The 22,103-nt window shown below is 36.2% G+C and overlaps 4 protein-coding genes and 1 pseudogene across 8 annotated transcripts; 3 read left to right on the top strand and 2 right to left on the bottom strand.

The window, feature by feature from the left end:
- Positions 1 to 3,572: 3,572 nt before the first annotated feature.
- Positions 3,573 to 6,378, top strand: AT1G47370 (Toll-Interleukin-Resistance (TIR) domain family protein; the record flags this gene model as incomplete). Its single annotated transcript, NM_103631.1, has 7 exons — positions 3,573 to 3,799; positions 4,014 to 4,259; positions 5,199 to 5,289; positions 5,390 to 5,538; positions 5,634 to 5,701; positions 5,904 to 6,041; positions 6,206 to 6,378. The coding sequence occupies 7 exons, from the start codon at positions 3,573 to 3,575 to the stop codon at positions 6,376 to 6,378; spliced, it is 1,092 nt and encodes a 363-aa protein (NP_175170.1).
- A 569-nt stretch (positions 6,379 to 6,947) lies between these two features.
- Positions 6,948 to 11,006, bottom strand: AT1G47360 (annotated as a pseudogene; the record flags this gene model as incomplete). The annotated part of the gene is made up of 1 exon: positions 6,948 to 11,006.
- Positions 11,007 to 11,553: 547 nt separating this feature from the next.
- AT1G47350 (F-box associated ubiquitination effector family protein) lies at positions 11,554 to 13,829 on the top strand (the record flags this gene model as incomplete). Its single annotated transcript, NM_103629.1, has 3 exons — positions 11,554 to 11,944; positions 12,183 to 12,251; positions 12,703 to 13,829. 3 exons carry the CDS (start codon positions 11,554 to 11,556, stop codon positions 13,827 to 13,829), a joined length of 1,587 nt encoding a protein of 528 aa, NP_175168.1.
- A 1,882-nt stretch (positions 13,830 to 15,711) lies between these two features.
- AT1G47340 (F-box and associated interaction domains-containing protein) lies at positions 15,712 to 18,429 on the top strand. 3 transcript variants are annotated; one of them, NM_103628.5, is made up of 2 exons: positions 15,712 to 15,854; positions 16,847 to 18,429. In NM_103628.5, exons 1-2 carry the CDS (start codon positions 15,782 to 15,784, stop codon positions 18,151 to 18,153), a joined length of 1,380 nt encoding a protein of 459 aa, NP_175167.2. In that variant the 5' UTR covers positions 15,712 to 15,781; the 3' UTR covers positions 18,154 to 18,429. The 3 variants fall into 3 exon arrangements, with proteins under 3 accessions (NP_175167.2, NP_001323147.1, NP_001323148.1); NM_001333271.1 differs by lacking the exon at positions 15,712 to 15,854 and adding an exon at positions 15,879 to 15,958; NM_001333272.1 differs by lacking the exon at positions 15,712 to 15,854 and adding an exon at positions 16,134 to 16,168.
- On the bottom strand, positions 18,401 to 21,258 carry AT1G47330 (methyltransferase, putative (DUF21)). 2 transcript variants are annotated; one of them, NM_001333270.1, is made up of 11 exons: positions 20,950 to 21,258; positions 20,757 to 20,864; positions 20,590 to 20,673; positions 20,384 to 20,497; positions 20,179 to 20,265; positions 19,885 to 20,024; positions 19,694 to 19,781; positions 19,543 to 19,616; positions 19,234 to 19,451; positions 18,927 to 19,153; positions 18,401 to 18,833 (listed from the first exon to the last, which is right to left on the bottom strand). In NM_001333270.1, the coding sequence occupies exons 2-11, from the start codon at positions 20,766 to 20,768 to the stop codon at positions 18,537 to 18,539; spliced, it is 1,341 nt and encodes a 446-aa protein (NP_001321268.1). In that variant the 5' UTR covers positions 20,769 to 20,864; positions 20,950 to 21,258; the 3' UTR covers positions 18,401 to 18,536. The 2 variants fall into 2 exon arrangements, with proteins under 2 accessions (NP_001321268.1, NP_175166.2); NM_103627.5 differs by having other exon boundaries at positions 20,757 to 20,833; positions 20,950 to 21,254.
- Positions 21,259 to 22,103: the final 845 nt, after the last annotated feature.

Raw genomic sequence — 22,103 nt, 5'->3', positions numbered from 1 at the left:
AATGGCATATTCCCCCACAAATTTTATTGTTTTGGAGTATTTATACACATAATTTTTTGGCGTGTGCTTACAACTACATAAACTCACAATAAATTTTAATTTCGTACAAGAATTAAACAATTCCGGCCGAAACCATCAAATCACCAAAGGTTGTTATTGTTCCGCTAATGACTAGGATACCACGTAATGCAGTTTGCGTTTTTAACCATAAATGGCAGTCGTTTTATTACAACAAAATCTTAAAACAACATAAAACTAAAACACAAGATCATACCAAAAGAAATGGATCTGAAACAAAACATCAAACTTGAACAACATACAATAACATTAAAATAATATGATAATTGATCCAAAAATACATCATAATCCGAGTATACAAGCTACATAATCAGATATCACATATAGAAAATTAGAGATGAATAGTTTGCATCTCGTTCATGATCTCATGTAAAGTGGATGCAAAATTTTCTTATTTTTCTCTTCTTTAGTCATCTCATAAAGATTGAAAAATATGAATAATAAGTTTTACACTTTCAACCCAAATGGTAAAATTTGAGATGAATCTATATTTCATTCAATTCTTTTCTACTGAAAATGCAATCATTTTTCCACGTACTTTTCTCTTATCAGACTTGTGCCTATGTGTGTAACACATTGCATCTTGTTGTCCTTAAGAAAGTAAAACCTGGAATAGTTGGTAAAGAAATTTGAATATAGATGAATTGAATGAAAGAGTACTATAGGAAATTTAATCAATATTAATTGCTACTTAACACTCTCTACTTGATGCAAGAAAGTAAATACTTTATAAAAATTGGAAACTTATGCAATTAGTTTTTCCTTCTCTAGATCAACACCTCTATTCCGATTGCTTTGATCCAGAAAGTAAAAAAAAAAATACGGTAGCCATTAAGCATATATTATATAGTTTTAGTTCAAATCAAGAGCATACATAAGCAATTTCCAAACCTTCAGACCTCAAATCAAATCTCACCAAGACTGGTTCCTAACTCATTGCCTATAGCTGGTTCTCGGATAGTGAGGAGTGCTGCATTGTGAGGAAGTAATGTTCATAAAACCGTCTAACATGGGTCAAGCAAAATCCTTTATATAGATCATCTATTGGATTTTTTCCTATAAAACTTCTGACGATCATTACACTGGTTTTGACAGTTGGTAAGGTTATAGACGTACTCTCATCAACCCATGGACATAGCTAGAGTTTTGGTAGCAGATCAGTTTCTTCAAGTGACATACCGTATATATATACTTGATGTAAATTCAGGTGGTTCATCCACAACTAGAGCTTTATGTTTAGGTTCATCTACTACTAGTGCCGGCTTAAGTACAGGGACGGGTAGTGCGACCGTCCTACATCCGAACAATTTTTCTTCTTTTGTATATTTAAAAGGGGTACAACTTTTTTGTATATATAAAAGGGATACAAAAAATATTATATATGCAAAAGGAGTATAAAATATATATTTTAAAAAAATTTGCCCTAAAACACATAATATGTATGAGCCGGCACTGTCTACTACACAAGCTTTCGCGGGACTAGTTATGGCTGAAGGAAAAACATTTTCAGCTTCTTTGGTAAAAAAAATTCACCCGTTCTTTTACGTACAAAGTAATTATTATTAACCACTAAGAAGTAGGAAGTCTTATAATCTGAAACATAGAAATTAGGACTTTAATTTCTCGGTTTGGACTTAGGTTAGCACCGCCCTATTTTAATTTTATTTTTACCACGGCTTTCGTCTCTTTGGTGAGTTTTAATTTTTAAATAGTCTTAAAAACTCTGTCTTTTTATTTGGTGAAGAAAACAAAAAAAATTTCATATTTTGATTCCTTTTATTTTCAGTTAGGGTCTCTTTATTTTCATGGTAGCTAGGTTTGTCTAGTTCTTAATATCTCTGTCTTTGTGTTCGACCAGCAAATAAAACGATCATGATTTCAGATTCCATCCCTAATGAACTCATCCTCGAGATATTGTTGAGAATACAAAGTCAATTGCTAGGTGCGATCGATATATATATTACAAAAAAAACAGTGTTGTTGCAACGATATTTTTGCAATGATTATATTCGTTAAAAATTTGTAACAAATTTTGCTATACTTTTGCAATGATGAGTGAACGTTACAAACTTACAATCGTATTACAAGTCTATTGCAAAATAATGACAAAACAATATTGCAACACGAAATATTTAAACAAATAACATTATTCATTTTCTACGTAAATTAATGTTGGTTTTGTGTAGTTATGTAAATGGTTTAGATAAATATGATAAAATGATAAAAAAAAAAATTATAATGGGAAACAGTGGTGGAATAAGACACATATTAGGTTAATAATAGATAGCTACTTAAAAAATTTATTTTATTTTGAAAGTAAGTGATGGAGTTGTAGATAGTAATAGATAGATAGATAAATTTGGGAAATGAAAAATAAAGATTTAAAATATTTAGACATGTAGTCCCTGTTCATTTGCCTGTCGCTGGCGACTGAAACCAGCGACAGCGACCAAAAGTTGTTCGTTTGCCTGTCGCTGGTTCAACGACCAAAAGTAGCGACCAGCGACCGCAATTTTTGATCGCTGAAATTTTTAGCGATCAGTCGCTGGTTTCAGCGATTAGTCGCTGCTTTTGGTCGCTGAATCCAGCGACATGCAAACGAACAACTTAGCGATCAAAATAAATAAATTAAAGAATAATTAAAAATAATTAAATTAAACAGGATTAAATTAAATTAAACTTAAATAAATGTTTTTTGCACTCTGAACAGTTGTGTCTTTTAATCGCAACTTTCCGTAAAAAATATTGACGGTTGTTTTTTCTCGCTTGTATCTTTTATTGCAATTTGCCTATATTGTAATTTTCTGTCAAAATATAAACAAATTTATAATATTTTCTTTGCAATATCACGAGGGATTTGAGTTCTAGTTTAATTAAAATAATTCTTATTAAATTTGATAAAACTAAAATAAATAAATATATTAATTTATTTTTTCTCATGGTGTATGATATATGATTTACATTTTGATTTTAAAATATAAATTAGCACAAAAAATAATTATTTTTTTTTAAAAATATAGCAACTGTTTATAACGACAGTCAAACGAACAACACTTTGACAGTTATTAGCGATTGTCGCTGTAATTGGTCGCTGAATCCAACGACAAACAAACGAACAATATATGTTGTCGCTGGTTGCTGTCGCTGATCGCTGGTCGCTGTCGCTGAATCCAGCGACAGAGAAACGAACAAGGCTGTATATGATTTTTTTGGCTACGGTACCTTCTTGTATTTATCCACGAGTTATGATATCCATTTTTGAAGCGTTTTTTGTGGACTTTCAAAGCTCTCTAATGAACGTACTTTGACTATTTATAGATTTAATAGCCAATTTATAAAGTCGTCATGTGTTTGTGACGACTTTGTACTTTAGTGATTCTCTTTTTTTATAAATAAGCCAAAGTACGTTCTACTTTTTATCCACAATTCATTAGCCTCTCTACTCTCTTAATCAAGAATCACTAAAGTACAAAGTCGTCCTCAATCTCTTATATATGACGAGCGTGTCTCCTCGGTACAGAAATGTTCCTGTCCCTAAAGTGTTCCTTAGTTTCCGAGGAGAAGAGATTCGTCATGGGTTTATCAGCCACCTCGCTGATGCTTTAGAGAGATATGGGATCATGTTCATCATAGATAAAGACGAGCAACGTGGAAATGACTTGACAAGTCTCCTTTTAAGGATCAAAGAGTCAAAAGTTGCCCTGGTCATCTTCTCTAGCAGGTATAATTATGAGGAACCTATCAATCTCTGATTCCTTCACTTAATTAAAACCGGAAGTAGTTCATAGATGCATCTTTTTCTTGGTTGCTTAATGTTTCAACATTAGCTAGGGTTTAGAGTTATCACAAAATTTTAAAAATGGTTATTGACTTATTGTCCTAGTCATCAATATCTAATAGTATTTGTATGGACTATGTGGCAATTAATCCTTTAGGTTTGCGGAGTCGAGGTTTTGTATGGATGAGATTGTCAAGATGAAGGAATGCGTAGATGAAAGAAAGCTTCTAGTCATTCCTATCTTCTATAAGGTTAGGGCAAGAGATGTGAGCGGCCGCACAGGTGACTTTGGTAAAAAGTTTTGGGCGCTTGCTCAAAAGTCTCGAGGATGTCAAATCAAGGAGTGGATGGAAGCCCTAGAGTGTATTTCTAATAAGATGGGTTTGTCCCTGGGAGACGGAAGGTATTTTCTAATGCTTCTTTTGTTTTCCTATAATTTGTTTTTCAAAAACATGTAATATCTTATATATTTAATTAGTGTATAGAAATAACCCAGTTTCCAATATGCGATATTCTAACATTTTAATAGGTTTCATTGAGATGTGAATGAGAAACGATCCAACATAAACAGTCCAAACTCATTAAAAACCTCCCGATTTCTTTTTAACTAAGGTTTAACAACAATAATATAATAATTAATTCCCACAGAGACGGCCAGATATAATTACTAAGGTAATTTTAGTTAAATTTGTTTAGTTAATTGATTTTTATCGTTTAATTTGGGCTGCTTGTTCTGAAAGCTAGAAAGATTATAGTAGTTTAAAACTTTAGGTTAAATCGTTTTGAAAATTTGTTTTCGATGGAATTTGTATTTTGAAAGCTTGCATGAGTAGACGAATACCCATTATTTTTTGGTAAATAAGAATGCATGGAGTCATATTTTGGTTCCCGAAGGCTTAAAAGAATAATAATAGGTGAATTTCCAATAGGTTTTATCTCATCTATCTCTTCCATAAGTTTGTCACATTATTTTTGTCGACTTGTGGATCACATTTTAATACTACTATTATATATATATATTTTTAAAAATCGAAATAATGTTTGGGAGAAAAGTATGCCAATGGATTTGAGTCTCTAGATCTGATTTGTGTTTGTGTGACAAACAAAGATAATGTAAAAGATGTGTGGAGCTTAGGGAATTATAGAAAAAACATTTTCTGTAGTTTTATGTTTAGGATCGAATGTTCACCCTTTTTGTACTTATATCTACTTCATTAATTTCTTTCGTTGATCCTTTCATCTTGTGGTTGAGAATTCCTCGATTATATCACGTGAAAATATTTAGTTTCTCTGCACTTTAGAAAATATCCATTAATTGAGTTACAATATATATATATGGCAGGTCTGAAGCCGATTTTATTAAGGAAATCGTTAAAGAGGTTGAGAGAGTTCTAGCCACATTTACAAGCGAGGACACAGAAGATCATCACTGTGTCAATTTTTGAAATTGTATCCTTGATTGAACCTGCAAAAAGAGAAAAGAGGTCAAGATGAGCGAAATCAAGAATCTCCTGATTCTCGTCGTGGATGCAGCAAACCGTTAAGCTTTTGAAGGGCCTCGTCGTGGGTTGCCTTGCCCATCAAGAACTGCCGTTGGTGTTGGTTTTTACTCAAGTTTACTACTATGTTAAGTTTTCTATTTTCTTCATTGAGGAGATATTCTCATCATGTTTTAGGAAAGGGTGTGTTGGCAAACTAGTCACCTATTGTATTCCATCTTGTTTTGAAATCTATCAAAAAAAAACCAAAAAGAGGTAGTCTTAACTACCCAAAAGAGCTTTGTCTTAAAGCCCTGCAAGGAGGACTTGCAAATCAATTCGATATCGATTCCTGGAATCGATCTCGGTTATATCATCTCACCATCGTTTCATCACCACTAATCGTCATCTTCATACTCTGTTTTCTCCCTATTAAAACGGAGCCGCCGTGTCCTCCGCTCGTAGCTTCTGCCTTTCTATCAGTTGGTATCAGATTCTTGTCGTTCTGGGCGTTGAATTTGTTAATCATGCCTCCTAAAGCTAACGTGATGCTTTAATTGCATCTCAAGAAAATTTCAAGAATATGATGCAACAAGCGATGTACGAACTGAATCAAATGTTGCTGCAAAGTCTTGGCAACATAGACCCTCATCGTGATGTTGCTTTTGAAAACCAGCCACAAGACCAACCAGATAGTCCGATTGCTCGTAACAGACAACACTAACGCGATCTCGCTAATGTTTGTCAACATGAACTACATGTTGGGAAGCTAGTTTTCGTCTCGATATCCTGTAGTTTCATGGTGGAATTCGTGGTGATTCGTTACTGGATTGGATCGTATCTGTTGAAGAGATACTTGAATTTAAATGAGTCCCGGAAGAACGTAGAGTTGCTTTGGAAGCAACCAAATTCTGTGGTCACGCTGCATATTGGTGGAATCAGACAAAGACAACTCGTGCCCGCATTGGAAAAGTTCTAATTCATTTTTGGGAGAAGCTCAAGAAAAAGTTTAAGGACACGTATGACAGGACTGTAAGGATTTGAACTATAAACTCAGCTCACTAACACTCGATTCGAACTTGATTCTTGTTTGTAATCGATTTGTGTAACAAAGAAAGTAAAAGAATGTTGACACAGAGGTTTAACGAGTTCACGTTTCCTTCACCGAAAACGCTACGTCTCGCCGGAGTTTACCTTCGGAATCCACTAGAACTTTAATGGGAACAAAGTATCATACAATCACTCAATCTCAGAGCTTTCTCACTCTAATCTCTCTCTCTTTACTCTCGAAATAAACTCAACAACAACTCTAACGGAATCGAAGAAGAGAAGAAGAAGATAAAGAATTGCAGAGGAACACCGAAATTACCAAACTGCCCTCATTGACCGTTGCAGCTTCAGCGAGTCAACACACGTGCTTCTCACGTGGCTCTTCCTCTAACTCATGAAATGAAACCCTCTGAATGCTTCAGAGTCTCTCCCATACTTAAGACATTCCTTAAGAACAATATGAGCCACTTCCTTCAAATCTCCACCTTGGCTCTTATTATCTTCTGAGTCTTTACCTGTTCTAGTTACCCTGGATTCCAACTCCGGTACCTGAGCTCCACCGCTCAGTGACTACTGACTCGGAGCATGTTGAGTGCTCCTTCAAGTTTGTTAACTAGTAACACTTTTGTGAAGATATCTGCTGTATTGCATTCACTTGCAATTTTCACCAGCCTAATCTTCCCTTCAGTTATGACATCTCTCACGAAGTGTAACATGATGTCTATATGCTTGGTGTTCTCATGATGCACTGAGTTCTTTGCTAAGGCGATAACACTCTGAGAATCACAGTGAACCTCCACATCTTTCTGTGGAAAACCAAGCTCATTCGCAAGTCCTTTAAGCCACAAGGCTTCTTTGACTGCTTCTGTAAGTGCCATATACTCGGATTCGGTTGTGGAAAGAGCTACCACTTTCTGCAGCTTAGACTTCCAGATAATGGTGTTTCCACCTATTGTAAACACATAACCTGATATCGATCTCCGAGTATCAAAGTTACTTCCATAATCTGAGTCACAATAACCTCTCAACAGGAAATCATCTTGTTTCATGTAGCACAATTTCTTTGTTTCTGTACCCTTCATGTATCTCAAGACCCACTTGGCCGCTTGCCAGTGATCTTTCAGTGGTTTACTCATGAACCTACTGATCACATCTAATGGATAAGCAAGATCCGGTCGAGTGCCTATCATAGAATACATTATGCTTCCAACTGTGTTAGCATATGGTACAAACCTCATTCTTTCAAATTGGTTCTTGTACTCTTCTTCTGTTGCTGCTCTCAGCTTAAAATGAACTCCAATTGGAGTTGACACAGGCTTAGATTGATCCATGTGTGTTGAACGCAGGACCTTCTTCACATAAGCTTCCTGTGACAAAGACAAAATTCCAGCTTCTCGATCTCTAGTTATTTCCATACCTAGAATCTTCTTAGCATCTCCCAAGTCTTTCATTTCAAATTATTTACTCAGTAGTAGCTTCAATTCCTGAACAATAGACTTGTCTACTGAAGCAATTAACATGTCATCTACATACAAGAGTAAGTAGGTGTATGTCTTGCCTAGCTTCTTATAGTAAACACAACTGTCAAAAGCACTCCTGACAAAACCTATTCCTTTCATGAATTCATCAAATCTGAGGTTCCACTGCCTAGGTGACTGCTTAAGACCATACAAAGAGGGTTTCAGGTAACATACCTTCTCAGGATTTTTCTTATCCTCAAAACCTTCAGGCTGAGCCATGTAGATGTCTTCATCTAAGAATCCGTGTAGGAATGCAGTTTTTACATCCATCTGCTGCAATTCCATATCAAAATGTGCTACCATTGACACAATGTACCTTATGGAGACATGTTTCACAACTGGTGAGAAGATTTCTGTGTAATCAATTCCCTCTTTCTGTGTGAATCCCTTTGCTACCAACCGTGCTTTATATCTTGGAGCTTCCACTCCTTGTATTCCTGTCTTTCTGGTAAAGATCCATCTGCAGCCTATGATCTTGACACCTTCTGGTTTTTCTACAAGATCCAATGTCTGATTCTTTCCCATTGACATCATCTCTTCTTTCATGGCTTCATTCCATTTATCCCATTCAGGATCTCTTAGTGCTGCCTGATATGAATTTGGTTCTGCCTGTTCTCCATCTTCTGTGAAAAACGAGAAACCAACCAAGTTTGATTCATTATACCTCGGGTTTATCTTCACAGCTCTATCTCTGACTAGCTGATAGTCACTCAAGTCTTCTTCTTCTGATTTAGACTGATTTTCATTTGAGACTTGAGTTTGTGTTATAACAGGTGAGTTAGCGTCTTGTGCAGAATCATCTTGATATGTATCTGTCACAGTAGCTCCACCTTGATCTGTAATTTCATGATCACAAGTAACAACAGGAGGGTTAAGTCTGATGTTTTCTAAGTCATTTTCAATCATACTTGTGTGTGAATCATGCTTCAGGTCTTTGTACATGATCTCTTCTCTGAAAATCACATTCCTGCTAATAACACATTTCTTTTCTTCTAAAACCCAAACTTTGTATCCTTTAACTCCTTCAAGATAGCTTGTAAACACATCTTTCTTCGCTCTTGGATTCAGCTTACCCTGATCAGCATGAATGTAAACCAAACACCCAAACTTTCTTAAACCTTTTAGGTCTGGTAAAGCACCAGTCCATTTTTCTTCTGGCAAGTCAAAATCCAGTGCTGTAGAAGGTGATCTGTTGATGAGATATACTGCAGTGGATGCTGCTTCTGCCCAGAATTTCTTATCCATTCCACTTTCACTCAGCATACTCCTGACTTTATCCATGATGGTTCTATTAAGTCTCTCTGCAATCCCATTCTGTTGCGGTGTGTAAGCACAAGTCTTGTGCCTTACAATTCCTTCATCTTTGCAGAACTTCTCAAAATAGTGATTGCAGTACTCAAGACCATTATCTGTTCTTAGTTTCTTGACTTTCTTGTCAGACTAATTCTCTACCATCTTTTTCCATTCCACGAACTTTTCAAAAGCTTCATCTTTCTTCTTTAAAAAGTATATCCAGACCTTTCGTGAATAATCATCTACAAATGAGATGAAATATTGACAGTTACCTAGAGAAGCTGGATTGTGTGGTGAACCCCACAAATCTGAATGGATGTAAGCTAGCTTCTCTTTGGTGACATGTTGAGCTGGTGCAAAGCTCACTCTATGGTTCTTCCCATACACACAATCTTCACAGAACTTCAACTCCTTTATAGTTTCCCTCTGTAGACAATCCTTTTTAACCAAGATTTCCATTCCTTTTTGACTCATGTGACCGAGCCTACTATGCCACAGAGAAGTCTCATCTTTCAACTCAGCTGAGGAATGTGATTCCCCATTTTCTGCTAATCCCTCTAGGATATAAAGAGTCTCTCTTTTTTGTCCTTTTAAGATTGTGGAACAGCCTTTAACAATCTTTAAAACTCCATCTTGAGATTTAAACCAACACCCTTTGTCTTCTAATGTTCCAAGTGATATGAGATTTCTTGCCATGTTAGGCACGTATCTCACATCAGTTAGAATTACTTGAGTTCCATCATTGTTTCTGATCTTGATACTTCCAATTCCTTTCACCGGAGAATATGTATCATTGCCCATCTTGACAAAACCTGAACTCAGTTCTTTGAAATCTTTGAATAAGTCTCTCCTTGGGGTCATGTGAAACGAACATCCTGTATCCAGAAACCATTCATCTGCATCTCTGCCTGTAACCAACAGTGTTTCTCCAGTAGCCATTATAACCATTGCAGGATCAAATATTTCACTAGACTTAGCCAAACTCGACTCTCCAACATCTGAACCTTGTTGCTTTGATTTGTTTCTTTCTAACCACTTGTAACACTGCTTCTTGAAGTGGCCTTCCTTGCCACAAATCCAACAAACTCTTTTACCATCTGCAGACTTAGACCGAGACCTATTCTTTCCCTTATTTCCTTGATTGTTGTTCTTTCCTTCTGGCCTACCTCTAGCATAATGACCTTCTGCTACAGGCCTATTGTTCTGAGACAATTCCCTTTCTTTATCTCTCGCTCCAACCATCACATCATCTAACCTCAGCTTTTCTCTGCTGTTACTATACTTCATAGTCTCTACAAGACCATCATACCTAGCAGGCAAAGAACTCAGCAATAGGATCGCTTGAACTTCATCAGTTACCTCAATCTGTAGATGATTCAGATCTGCAACGATCTTGAGAAAATCATCTATGTTCTCATCAATCTTTTTATTTTCTTGCATCTTGAAAGTGTAGAAACTCAATTGAGTATACACTCTATGCGGTAAGGATCGAATCATGAACAATCGATCTAATGTTTCCCAGGCTTCTTGAGCTGTTTGACATAGCTCGATCTTCCTCAAAACTTTGTTTGCTACATTTAGGAAGATCACATTCTTAGCCTTATCACATCGTTCGAGTCTTGATGCTTCATCAACATCTCTCTTCTTTCACTTCTCAGGATCTTCCTCTTCTTCTGCTGTAAGAGGTGTTATCGTCTTCCCAATCACAACGTCTTTCAATCCGATGACGCTGAGATGAGCCATGATCCTTGTCTTCCACAATGAGAAGTCTCCTGATTCGTCAAAGACTGCGATCGGAGTTCCAGCCATCTCGAAATCGAATCCGCTTAACGACCTTAAGCTCTAATAACAATTTGTAAGGATTTGAACTATAAACTCAGCTCACTAACACTCGATTCGAACTTGACTCTTGTTTGTAATCGATTTGTGTAACAAAGAAAGTAAAAGAATGTTGACACAGAGGTTTAACGAGTTCACGTTTCCTTCACCGGAAAACGCTACATCTCGTCGGAGTTTATCTCCGGAATCCACTAGAACTTTAATGGGAACAAAGTATCATATAATCACTCAATCTCAGAGCTTTCTCACTCTAATCTCTCTCTCTCTTTACTCTCGAAACAAACTCAACAACAACTCTAACAGAATCGAAGAAGAGAAGAAGAAGATAAAGAATTGCAGAGGAACACCGAAATTACCGAACTGCCCTCATTGACCGTTGCAGCTTCAACGAGTCAACACACGTGCTTCTCACCTGGCTCTTCCTCTAACTCATGAAATGAAACCCTCTGAATGCTTCAGAGTCTCTCCCATACTTAAGACATTCCTTAAGAACAATATGAGCCACTTCCTTCAAATAATGTATAACAAGTTGCAAAATCTGAGACATGAAACACGGTCTGTGGAAGAATATGCTGAAGAATTCTACCTACTACTCACGTTTAATGACATCAATGATAGTCAGACACAACTTGTTTCAAGATTGATCGGTGAATTACGCTCTCAGTTACAAAATTCTTTGTCACAATTCGACCCTACAACCGTCTCGGAGGCTCACAGGCGAGCAGCTTCTTTTGAGAAACAAATGAGGTCAGCCTCATGGAACTTTACTAACACTCGTCCTCGTTCACTAGAGCAGCAAACACCTCCAACGAATATTGCTTCTCGTGAAGGGGATGAGCAAATCAAAATAGTGACCCGTAATACGAATGACGAACAAGGTTTGCGTCGATCAGCAAGGACAGAAAACGGTACAATAAAAAAATTCACCCGTTCTTTTACGTACAAAGTAACTATTATTAACCACTAAGAAGTAGGAAGTCTTAGGTTAGGACTTTAATTTTTCGGTTTGGACTTAGGTTAGCACCGCCCTATTTTAATTTTATTTTCACCAAGGCTTTTCAGAATTCTTTTCTTTTGTTTTTTTACTTTTCTACTTGTCACGACATATAAATTAGGAACAGTAAAACCCTGGTTGGTATAATCTAGGTGAAATTTTAAGCTTGGCTAGAAAGCTATCTCCTCCAAACCCTCGAAGACACTGCGTTCGTCTCTTAGGTGAGTTTTAAATAGTCTTAAAAATTCTCTGTTTTTTTTATTTGGTGAAGAAACAAAAAAAAATCATATTTTGATTCCTTTTATTTTCAGGTATGGTCTCTCTATTTTCATGGTAGCTAGGTTTGTCTTGTTCTTAATATAATACGTTTTAACATATCTCTCTCTTTGTGTTCGACCAGCAAATAAAACGATCATGATTTCAGATTCCATCCCCAATGAACTCATCCTCGAGATATTGTTGAGATTACAAAGTCAATTGCTAGGTTTCATTGCGTGTCGAAGCAATGGGCATCAATGCTTAGTCGTCCATATTTCACAGAATTGTTCCTAACCAGGTCCTCAACTCAGCCGCGTCTCTTATTCGCCATCGAAAATAATGGCTTGTGAAGCTTCTTCTCGTTGCCTCAGCATCTTACTCCATATGAGAAGTCTTCATCGTCGTCTCTTGTAGAAACCGCTGAATTTCATATGAAGTTCCCTCCAGATGGTATGCAGATCTATCCTCGTAACGACCGACGGTTTTCATGTGGCTATGCGTCTGGTATGATGTATTTCTATGGTATGCGGATCAAAGAGGATGATTACGATGGAGTGCCTGTGCTATGTAACCCTATAACGGGACATTATGCGACCTTGCCTGCTATTGCAAGGTTTAGACAAGCGTTTAGCTTTTTCGGGTATGATCCGATTGACAAGCAATTCAAGGTATTGTTCATGATCATGGCTTACCCATGTAGTCCTGATCATCATAAAGTTCTGAAACTTGGAAGTGGAGAAATGAGTTGGAGAAGATTAAAACGTACCTTAAGACATGAAATTATGAGTGAAGGTATATGCATCAATGGGGTTGTGTATTACTTGGGTGATACGTCTGAGGTTTTGACTTCTTTTGTGGTAGTTTGCTTTGATGTGAGGTATGAGACATTCAGCTTTCTTTACCCTGGAAGCTATTGTGAACTGATAAATTACAAAGGAAAGTTGGGTTTGGTTTTTTATGATGATTACGATGGTGATACCATTAAGTTGCGTCTTTGGGTTCTAGAGGACGAGGAGAAAAATGAATGGTCGAAATATGCCTACGTGTTGTGGGATGATATATTTTTGGCTCATTATGTTTCGGTAGTTGGAGTGACTGCTACGGGTGAAATTGTTTTGTCGATGGCTGATTATACATCTAAGCAACCCTTCTATATTTTCTACTATAACCCTGAAATGAATACTCTTCAATGTGTTGAAATTCGAGGTTTTGGAGAATACCATGAAGCGTCGGGCAATAGGAGTAGAGTCTGCGTCTTTGTAGACAACGTCTTTGAGAAAGATTGTAGTAGATTCTACGCTTTAGCAGACCATGTAGAAGATATTAACGTCATCGATTCAAAGCTACTCAAGTCAAAGATCTATGAAGATACTTACCCGAACTTAGAAGATTATGAACAATCAGACCACGACGAAACATCAGACGACGAAGAATCTTTACGTTCTTATAACTATTCTTATAAGCCATATATGTACGCAGGAGAAGAAGAACGCAGAAAAAGAAGTAGAAGAACGAGAAGGAGTACGATAAGGAGAAGATAGAGACGATTATTGGAGTTAGCTAGATGTCAATTTGTTCTCTTATCTATGAGTTTTATGCTCTTTTGTTTTCATAACTATTTTCACAAATCAAATTTTCTTTTAAAATTCATATCACTTCAATTCTGGATCTATAAGACTGTAGTTTTGTATTAGTTTTTTTCGTTTTAATTTTCTCTTTTGGTAAAAGATCTATCCGATCCGTTTCCTTACGTTAAAAGTAATCATGACGAAGTCTTAATCTCAAACACCAAAACCTTAACCAAAGTAACGAATCTTTTATCTTTTAAAAATTTATAAACGAACTCATAGTATATCATAAAGTTTGAGTGGTCTCATAGTAAAATTGTAATTTAATCATTATTATTTCTTTTGTCCAAAAAAAAAAAATCATTAATATTTAGGTGGAAAAAAAAAAAAAAAAAAATTCTGCTGACCTTATCATTGTACTCAAAGACAAGGTTCAATAGTTTATTGAGCTTAAAATTCTGCTGACCTTATTGTTGAGCGTGTTTCTCGTGGCTGGTCAAGTTCCCTCGTCGAGTCTGTTGCTCTTTTGTGTAGCTACTGTGGTGTTTGATAAGTTGAGGTTTCAGTTATCGGTTGTAGCTATCTCTCCTCTCCTTTTAAGAACTCTGCAAGTATATCAATTCTTTGGTTTAGTTCAAGGCATGTTCTCTGTTGTGGCTTCCTGTTGTAAGTGCTCTTGTTTGAAGATTGCTTTGCCTTGTGTTCTCGCCTCTTTCTTGCGGCTTGATTGTGCTTTAGAGGACTAGTAGGGCTAACAACTTGAGGTGCGGCTTTATTTTGCTCTACACTACTGACTTCGGGAATGAACTTGGTAGAGGGAGCTTGTACTTTTAACATAATTTAGCATGTGAGGTTTTGTTTCTGGGAAAGCTCATGGACTGAAACAAAAAATCGATCCCACATGACGCAAGGATAGTACATGGTCGATGATTTGGAGTTTCACCGTTGACGGCTTGGTCTCGGGTCTCATGCGAAAGGTTTCTAAGGCTAAGTGTATGTCGTATAAAGGTGTTTTACTATCTGCAATGGCCCTTCTTCTTTCGTAAATCATCCGGGAAAGACAATAGAAACGTCATCGCTTCATCTTGTTCCAATAGCTTCATTGCCTGGTTGAGTAGATGGACCGAAAATTGGTTTAATTACTTCATGTGTATTGATTGTAATCTAACCTGTTTTCATTATCTATGAAATATTTACAATTTAGCAAAAAAAAGAAAAAGTTGTTTGAACTTGCCCATTTTACATGTAACAAAACCTTTTTTTTTTTAGTTTGTTTTTTCCTTTTGTGCTTATCTGCATTTATTATACTCAAATTAAAATACAAAATATGTTTACTTCAAATATAAAAGTACTCTTATTCATTACATTAGAATGATAATAGAGTGAAATTGTAGAAGATTTTATTTTAAAATGGTATTTGGAGTGAAAAGTGGAGTAAGAAAAATATTTATGGGCTTTTAATTTATTTTAAAGCTTCTAATTTCCTCTTTTAAATTTGTTATAAGAATTTTAGGTTAACCCGCCTTTTATCTTTTTAAATGGTCGATGAGTTCTATGTAAGAATATATAATTACCAAAACGAATGTTATTTCACACAATGTTTTTTCAATTATACAATTCAGTTTCCGAAATTCGTTCTCCTGATTTTGTGTTTTCAATTTCTCTCGTGTTGAAATTTGTCTTTCTCTTTCATTTCCATTTGAAATAATTCACTGATCCTTCAGTTTATGGACTTAGTTAACACTTATTGGGCTCCAAATTCTGCTGACCTTTACTTTGGGCTTGAAAGTTGTTTGAAGTGGCCCATTTTTCATGTAACTTTCTTTTCTTACATATATTTTAATTGATGACAAGAGAAAAAAAAAAAAAAAACTTGTCAGTTGTCACAATAATGCTAAAAAAAACTCTGATAAAAAAAATAAATAATGCTAAAGAAAACTGCTCCAAACTCTCCAAAACGTCGCCGTTGTTCATCCTTCGCCGCCGTTGATCTCGTCGGTGAGTTTTAAAAATTCTCTACATTTCTCTCATTTGGTGAAGAAAAACAAAAAAAAAACTCTTCTTTTGGATTCTCTCTTTTACCTTTTGCGGTTTTTTCTAAGGTTTATGTTTCCGAATTGAATTTTCAGTTCAAATTTATGTCTCTGTTACATTCTTCACAAAAAAATCTCTTCTTTTGGATTCTTCTCTCTATTTACTTTTGCTATTTTCTTCTAGGATTTATGTTTGAGAGTTCAGGTTTTGTCTCTGTTACATTCACGTTATAGGTTCACTTGTATCGTTTTCAGCTTCACAAACAAAACTTTAGTAAGGTGTTTGATTTACGGAGAAATCCAAAATGTTCTCAAACACGGTCATTGTCTCTAGCTTTGGTTGTGGATTTTGGTTATTATAGCTACCTAAAGTTTTGATTTTTGGTTATTGTAGCTCTCTAAAGTTTTTATTTTTGGCTATTGTAGCTTCCTGAAGTTATGATTTTTTGTTAAAGTTTTGATTTTTAATTACTTTAGCTAGCTAAAGTTTTGATTTTTGGCTAAAGTTTTGATTTTTGGTTATTGTAGCTTCCTGAAGTTATGATTTTTGGTTAAAGTTTTGATTTTTAGCTAAAGTTTTGATTTTTAGCTAAAGTTTTGATTTTTGGTTATTGTAGCTTCCTGAAGATATGATTTTTGGTTAAAGTTTTGATTTTTGGTTATGATAGCTAGCTAAAGTTTTGATTGTAGATATTAAAGTTACGATATTTGGTTATTGTAGCTACCTAGAGTAAATGGTCTTCTGCTTCTTAAAGTTTTGATTTTTGTTTATTGTAGCTATCTAAAGTTTTGATTATTGTTTAAAGTCATGATTTTTGGTTATTGTAGCTAGCTAAAGTTTTGATTTTTCGTTTGAAATGCTCTCGTTTTGCTATAGCTCTCTTAAGGGTTGTTTTTCAGTTACAATTTCTCTAGTTCTTAATATAAGTTTTAACATCTCTCTCTCTCTCTGTGTAGGATCAGCAAACAGAACGTTCATGGTTTCAGTTTCCCTCCCGAAAGAACTCATCCTCGAGATTTTGAAGAGATTGCCTGCAAAGTCAGTTAAGAGGTTTCATTGTGTGTCGAAGCAATGGGCATCAATGCTTAGTTGTCCACATTTCAGAGAGTTGTTCCTGACCAGGTCCTCATCTGCTCAGCCGCGTCTCTTATTCGCCATCGAAAAACATAATCAGTGGAGCTTGTTCTCGTTGCCTCAGCGTCTGACTCCATATGAGAAGTCTTCTTCGTCGTCTGTTGTAGTAACCCCTGAATTTCACATGAAGTTCCCTCCAGATGGTATGCTGATCTATCCTCGTCATGACCGACGGTTTTCATTTGGCTATGCCTCTGGTTTGATGTATTTCTATGGTATGTGGATCAACGAGCACGATTACGATGGAGTGCCTGTGATATGCAACCCTTTAACAGGACGGTATGCGAGCTTGCCTTTTCTGGAAAGGTATAGAAAGGCGTTTAGCTTTTTCGGGTTTGATCCGATTGAGAAGCAGTACAAGGTGTTGTTCATGGCTTACCCTTCTGGTCCTGATCATCATACAGTTCTAACATTTGGAACTGGAGAAATGAGTTGGAGAAAGATAGAATGTTCTGTAAAACATGACATTGTGAGTGATGGGATATGTATCAATGGGGTCATGTATTACTTAGGCGATACGTCTGAGTTTATGACTGCTTTTGTGGTTGTTTGCTTTGATGTGAGGTCTGAGACATTCAGCTTTATTTACCCTGGAAGCTATTGTGAAGTGATAAACTACAAGGGAAAGTTGGGTTTGGTTTTTTGTGATGATTACACTGATGATGCTATTGAGTTGCGTCTGTGGGTTCTAGAGGACAAGGAGAAAATAGAGTGGTCAAAGTATGCCTACAAGTTGAAGGATGAGAAATTCTCGGCTCATTACGTTTCCATTGTTGGAGTGAGTGCTGCGGGTGAGATTGTTCTGTCAATGGCTGATTTCACGTCTAAACAACCGTTTTATGTGTTCTACTACAATCCCGAAAGGAACACACTCCAATGTACTGAAATTCAAGGCTTTGAAGAACACCATGGAACATTCGACAGGCGTAGCAGAGTCCGCGTCTTTGTAGATGATTGCAGTAGTTTCTACCGTTTTGCTGACCATGTTGAGTATCTGAATGTTGACGAACCAAAGCTGCTGAAGTCCAAAATCTATGATGGTCCAAATGCGAAGATAGAATGGGAAGAGGAAGAAGAAGAAGATGAAGATGAAGATCAAGAAAAAGAAGAAGAAGATCAATGGAGTTAGGGTAAAAGCAATGGTCATGTCTTTTGGTGCTTATCTATGAGGTTACGTTCTTTAGTTGTGAAGTGAAGTTTAGCTGGTAAATTCTGTCTCTCATAAGTACTAAATCAGTAATTATCTATGAGTGTCTTGTAGCAGAGATTGCAGTAACTCTGTCTGGCCAAAAGGCTCTGTCGTTTCTTTGTTTTGTTAAAGTAGAATGTTACCACCAAGAAGAACTTTTGTAGTTTAGTATTAGCTTTTTTTCTTTCTTTTGGTAAAAGATCCATCCTTTTCATTACAAAGAAACTATTAACCAGTCTTAATCTCAAACACACAAACGATTCTGTTAAAGAAGTCATCTTTTAAGGATACATAGCTAATCTATCTTCACTCATATATGATCATCATAAAGTTTGGGTGGACTCTTCATGTTTTGGAGCCATGGAGTGTGAAGAATCTGAAGGCTCTCTCGTAGGACTCGATACTGAAGGTTTTCTTGTAGGACTTGAATTTGATGGTTTTGTTGTAGGACTTGAATCTGGTGTGGCCATATGAGATGTTTGGTTGGGACTAGTGGAACCCGATGATGATTGCGTGATTGAGGTTATCACGCTTGGTAGATTCTCTGGAGAAGCATGCATGTTGACTCTTATCCTGTTGTGGATGTTCACATACTCATCGGTTTCGTCAAGGATCTCTTCCTGAAAAATCAGAGCAAAAAAAGAATGCCTATGATTCTTTACTTCTCTAATGCTAATAACTAAAGCAGATGCTCATGCTTCGGTTTGAGTTACCTGAAGAAGCTCTTCGATAACATCCTCCATGGTGATAACTCCTACAACCTCCTCATTGGTAGGAAAATCAGGTATGGGAGTATTCTCAATGTCCAAAATGCAGAACGAACAGCCTCTATGTCGCTTCTTAGCTGGAGCAGCCAATAGACTTGTTTTCCCTGACCCTTGCTGCTCCTCACCGTTCTCACTCTTGCCGGATTTTGCATCTCCGGTTTCAATTTTGAATACTACAATTCCAAAGAAAATTAGGCTAACATGTGTTCTCATGTTTATTTATGGAACGTCGCTAAGTTATGCCGAGACACACCTTCCTTCTCCGATACCTCAAACTGAGCTTTTGGTTTCCTACAACTGTCCTTAAAAAGTTCGTCTTTCGTTTTCTTGTTTTTTCTGCGCTCAATACCATTTTCACTTGTTTCGGGAGATTGCTCCTGCTCGTCAAGATCCTTGTAAACAACTGCTATGTGACTGTGACCCTTCTGGAACTCGTTTAAGATATCATATAGTGGCATGGTCTCAGAGACACTGGAGGAAATAAATAGTATAAACATGAACTCTGTGTATGCATTAAATCCTGGTCGTAAAGAAAGAAAGTTAGCTTTAGAGAGTCATTTACCGTGGAATTTTTCTCATGGACATTTTTCTCAGAGGAACTTCCTTTCTGGCATCAACTGCCAATAGATTTTTAACCTGCATCAGCAAAAGGGGACATTACATGCTGTGAAGCTAGACAATACAAAAACAAAGTCCATATGAAAGATAGGTACCAGAATGAGCCCAATTATATGTGTGGGATTTCTGAAATAAACTGGAACTCTGCTATGACCAACTGACATAATTGTATTTAAAGTTTCCCTGTATTGTGGATGAAAGCAGATTATAAGGTCAAAATATTTAAGTAAACTGAATAAGAGTAAATAGAAGATGATGGAAGCAAAACAAAAAAAAAAGAACCCACAAATTAAGAGGTGTATCAAGCTCAAGGGAAAATGCATTCGATATGGGAGTCATTGCATCTTTTGCCGTCTTTTCAGTTAATTCAAGTGCACCTGTGATGATTGAAGTCTCATCGGTTGTTAGATCTCCACCTTTCCCAGCCTAGTAAACAAGAATTATATACAAAAGTCTGTCAGAAAAGTTGGCTCTAAGAGACACAACGGTTCAGCGACACATCTGGAACTATTTAATATGGAGGACAACACAGCTTCAGTTTTCAATTCCAAGGTCATAGCAAACATCACTAGCTGCATACCTCATTTCCATGGAAATTCACAAATGTCTTTAGCTCTGCTCTCCGTAAAAGAACTCCATGTCCCTTACCCAACATCCAATCAAGAACCTGAAGCAACAATGTTTACCAAAACAGAGAAACATCAAGATTTAGCCGAGCATTTCAATCAAGCCAGAAAAGGGATTACACAAGCTGATTTTTCAAAACAGAAAATCTGACTCTCTACCTTACTGATTGGATATGAAATTGGGAAGAACAGTACAAGAAGAACACGAACAAAAGGAGCCATTATCGCTCCAACCTTAAGCCCGTATCGAGTACAAACTGCTTGTGGCATTATCTGCAGATACTCAACAGCAGAGAAACTATAATCACAAACTGTAAAAATGGAAAACAAAAGTATATCAAAACTATAGGTAACAGATATAAAACCTCTCCAAACACCAGTATAAGAGTCACTGAAAGAAGAATAGCTAACCAAGGAGGCACAATTTTATCCAAAAATATTGGTAAAGCCTACAATAAAAAGAGATCATCAACACCATTATATATACAAGTCTCTGCTTCAAATACATAGAAACCAAAAAATCAAGTATCACCTCCATAGCCATAGAGTTTCCGATCAAAAGTGTACATAGCAACAGATGCTGATTCTTCACTACTGGAAATATCTTACCTAACAATCAAATACACATGTTCTTCAATTGCTATGTACAATTAAAAATCATAAAATCAGCTAAAGAACAGAATCTTCAAAATTCAACAGAATCGTCATCAAGTTGAAGCACTCACCGGCGTTGATTCGATCTTGAGGACGGCCAGATTTGATGAGAACTTCGAGGTCGACTAAACCGAGAGACATGAGACCAAGAGTTAAACCAGCCATCAAGCCAGCGAACGCTACAAGAGCTATGATTATCACGACGTAGAGCGAGAACGTGGTTCCGCAGCACGGAATATCCGATGACATAGTTTTAGAGTTACCGGAATCTGAGAATTTGTTTCCGGCGGAAATTGTTGGGGAGAATTCGGCGAGAGAGATGAGTTTAGAGTGACTCTTTGATGTTTTAGTGCGTATCTAATTCAGACGATCATCTTTTATCAAACGCATTAATTTCGACTTTCCTTATTGGGTATTTATTTAATATTGTTTTTGAGATCTAACCGGAATAAATGTCCGGTCGAATTTTACCAATCTGGTTGTGGTGGACCAAATTTTTTATTTTGGTACCCCTACTTCCATTCTCATCGAGTGAGCTAGTAAGATTCAAATACTACATAGTTATTTTGGTATCCTAACTTCCATTCATATATTCAATTACGTCATTCCAAGTGCATATATATAAATTTGTTCCGTGCTAGTAAAAATTAGGTCGAATAAAAGTTTCTTATTAATTTTTGTTAAACAAATTAGAGATCGATATGATGGGAATAAAAATTTGCCACACCAAAACACGTTCATGTTAAGAGTATCAAAGTTGGTGTAAAAAAAGTATGACAAAAATTGTATAGATTGAAATAGGTCTTAACCGAAACTGAAACTGAGTGCTACATAAAGGACAAAAAAATTACACATAACTCAAACCAAATAAACATGCACAAATGTTCAACAAGGGAGAGAAAAAAATGAAGCCATTTACTGATTTAAAAGGCTTCATTCGTTTACACTTTTCTTCAACTTTTTCATATACATAATTATAAAGATTTATATTTTTGGACTTCATATACATAGTTATAAAGATTTATATTTTTTTGAATGAATATTTATGTTTAACTTCTATTTATGATTTAACATTATATTGATTTTCACATGGATGTTTCTGTTTAACGTTCTGATTTTATAATATATTTTTTGATTTTTATATTTATAATTATTTTTTTTGAATATTTTTTTTTGGTAAGCGATCGGGCCGCGGAGCCTCCCGTTCTATTCAAAGTAACTTAAG

This window comes from Arabidopsis thaliana (genome assembly GCF_000001735.4).
Source record: "Arabidopsis thaliana chromosome 1 sequence".
In the NCBI taxonomy this organism is placed as follows: Eukaryota; Viridiplantae; Streptophyta; class Magnoliopsida; order Brassicales; family Brassicaceae; genus Arabidopsis; species Arabidopsis thaliana.
This window is presented reverse-complemented; position numbering and strand designations above follow the sequence as displayed.

Bases quoted from the DNA above. Each gene is read 5' to 3' on its own strand.
- AT1G47340 (NM_103628.5), top strand. From the start codon at position 15,782: ATGCTAAAGAAAACTGCTCCAAACTCTCCAAAACGTCGCCGTTGTTCA. The intron at 15,855-16,846 runs GTGAGTTTTAAA...CTCTCTGTGTAG, and splicing joins CGCCGCCGTTGATCTCGTCG to GATCAGCAAACAGAACGTTC.
- AT1G47330 (NM_103627.5), bottom strand. From the start codon at position 21,127: ATGTCATCGGATATTCCGTGCTGCGGAACCACGTTCTCGCTCTACGTC. The intron at 20,498-20,589 runs GTTTTATATCTG...GAGTATCTGCAG, and splicing joins TTATACTGGTGTTTGGAGAG to ATAATGCCACAAGCAGTTTG. The intron at 19,782-19,884 runs GTGGGTTCTTTT...TCCACAATACAG, and splicing joins CTTGATACACCTCTTAATTT to GGAAACTTTAAATACAATTA.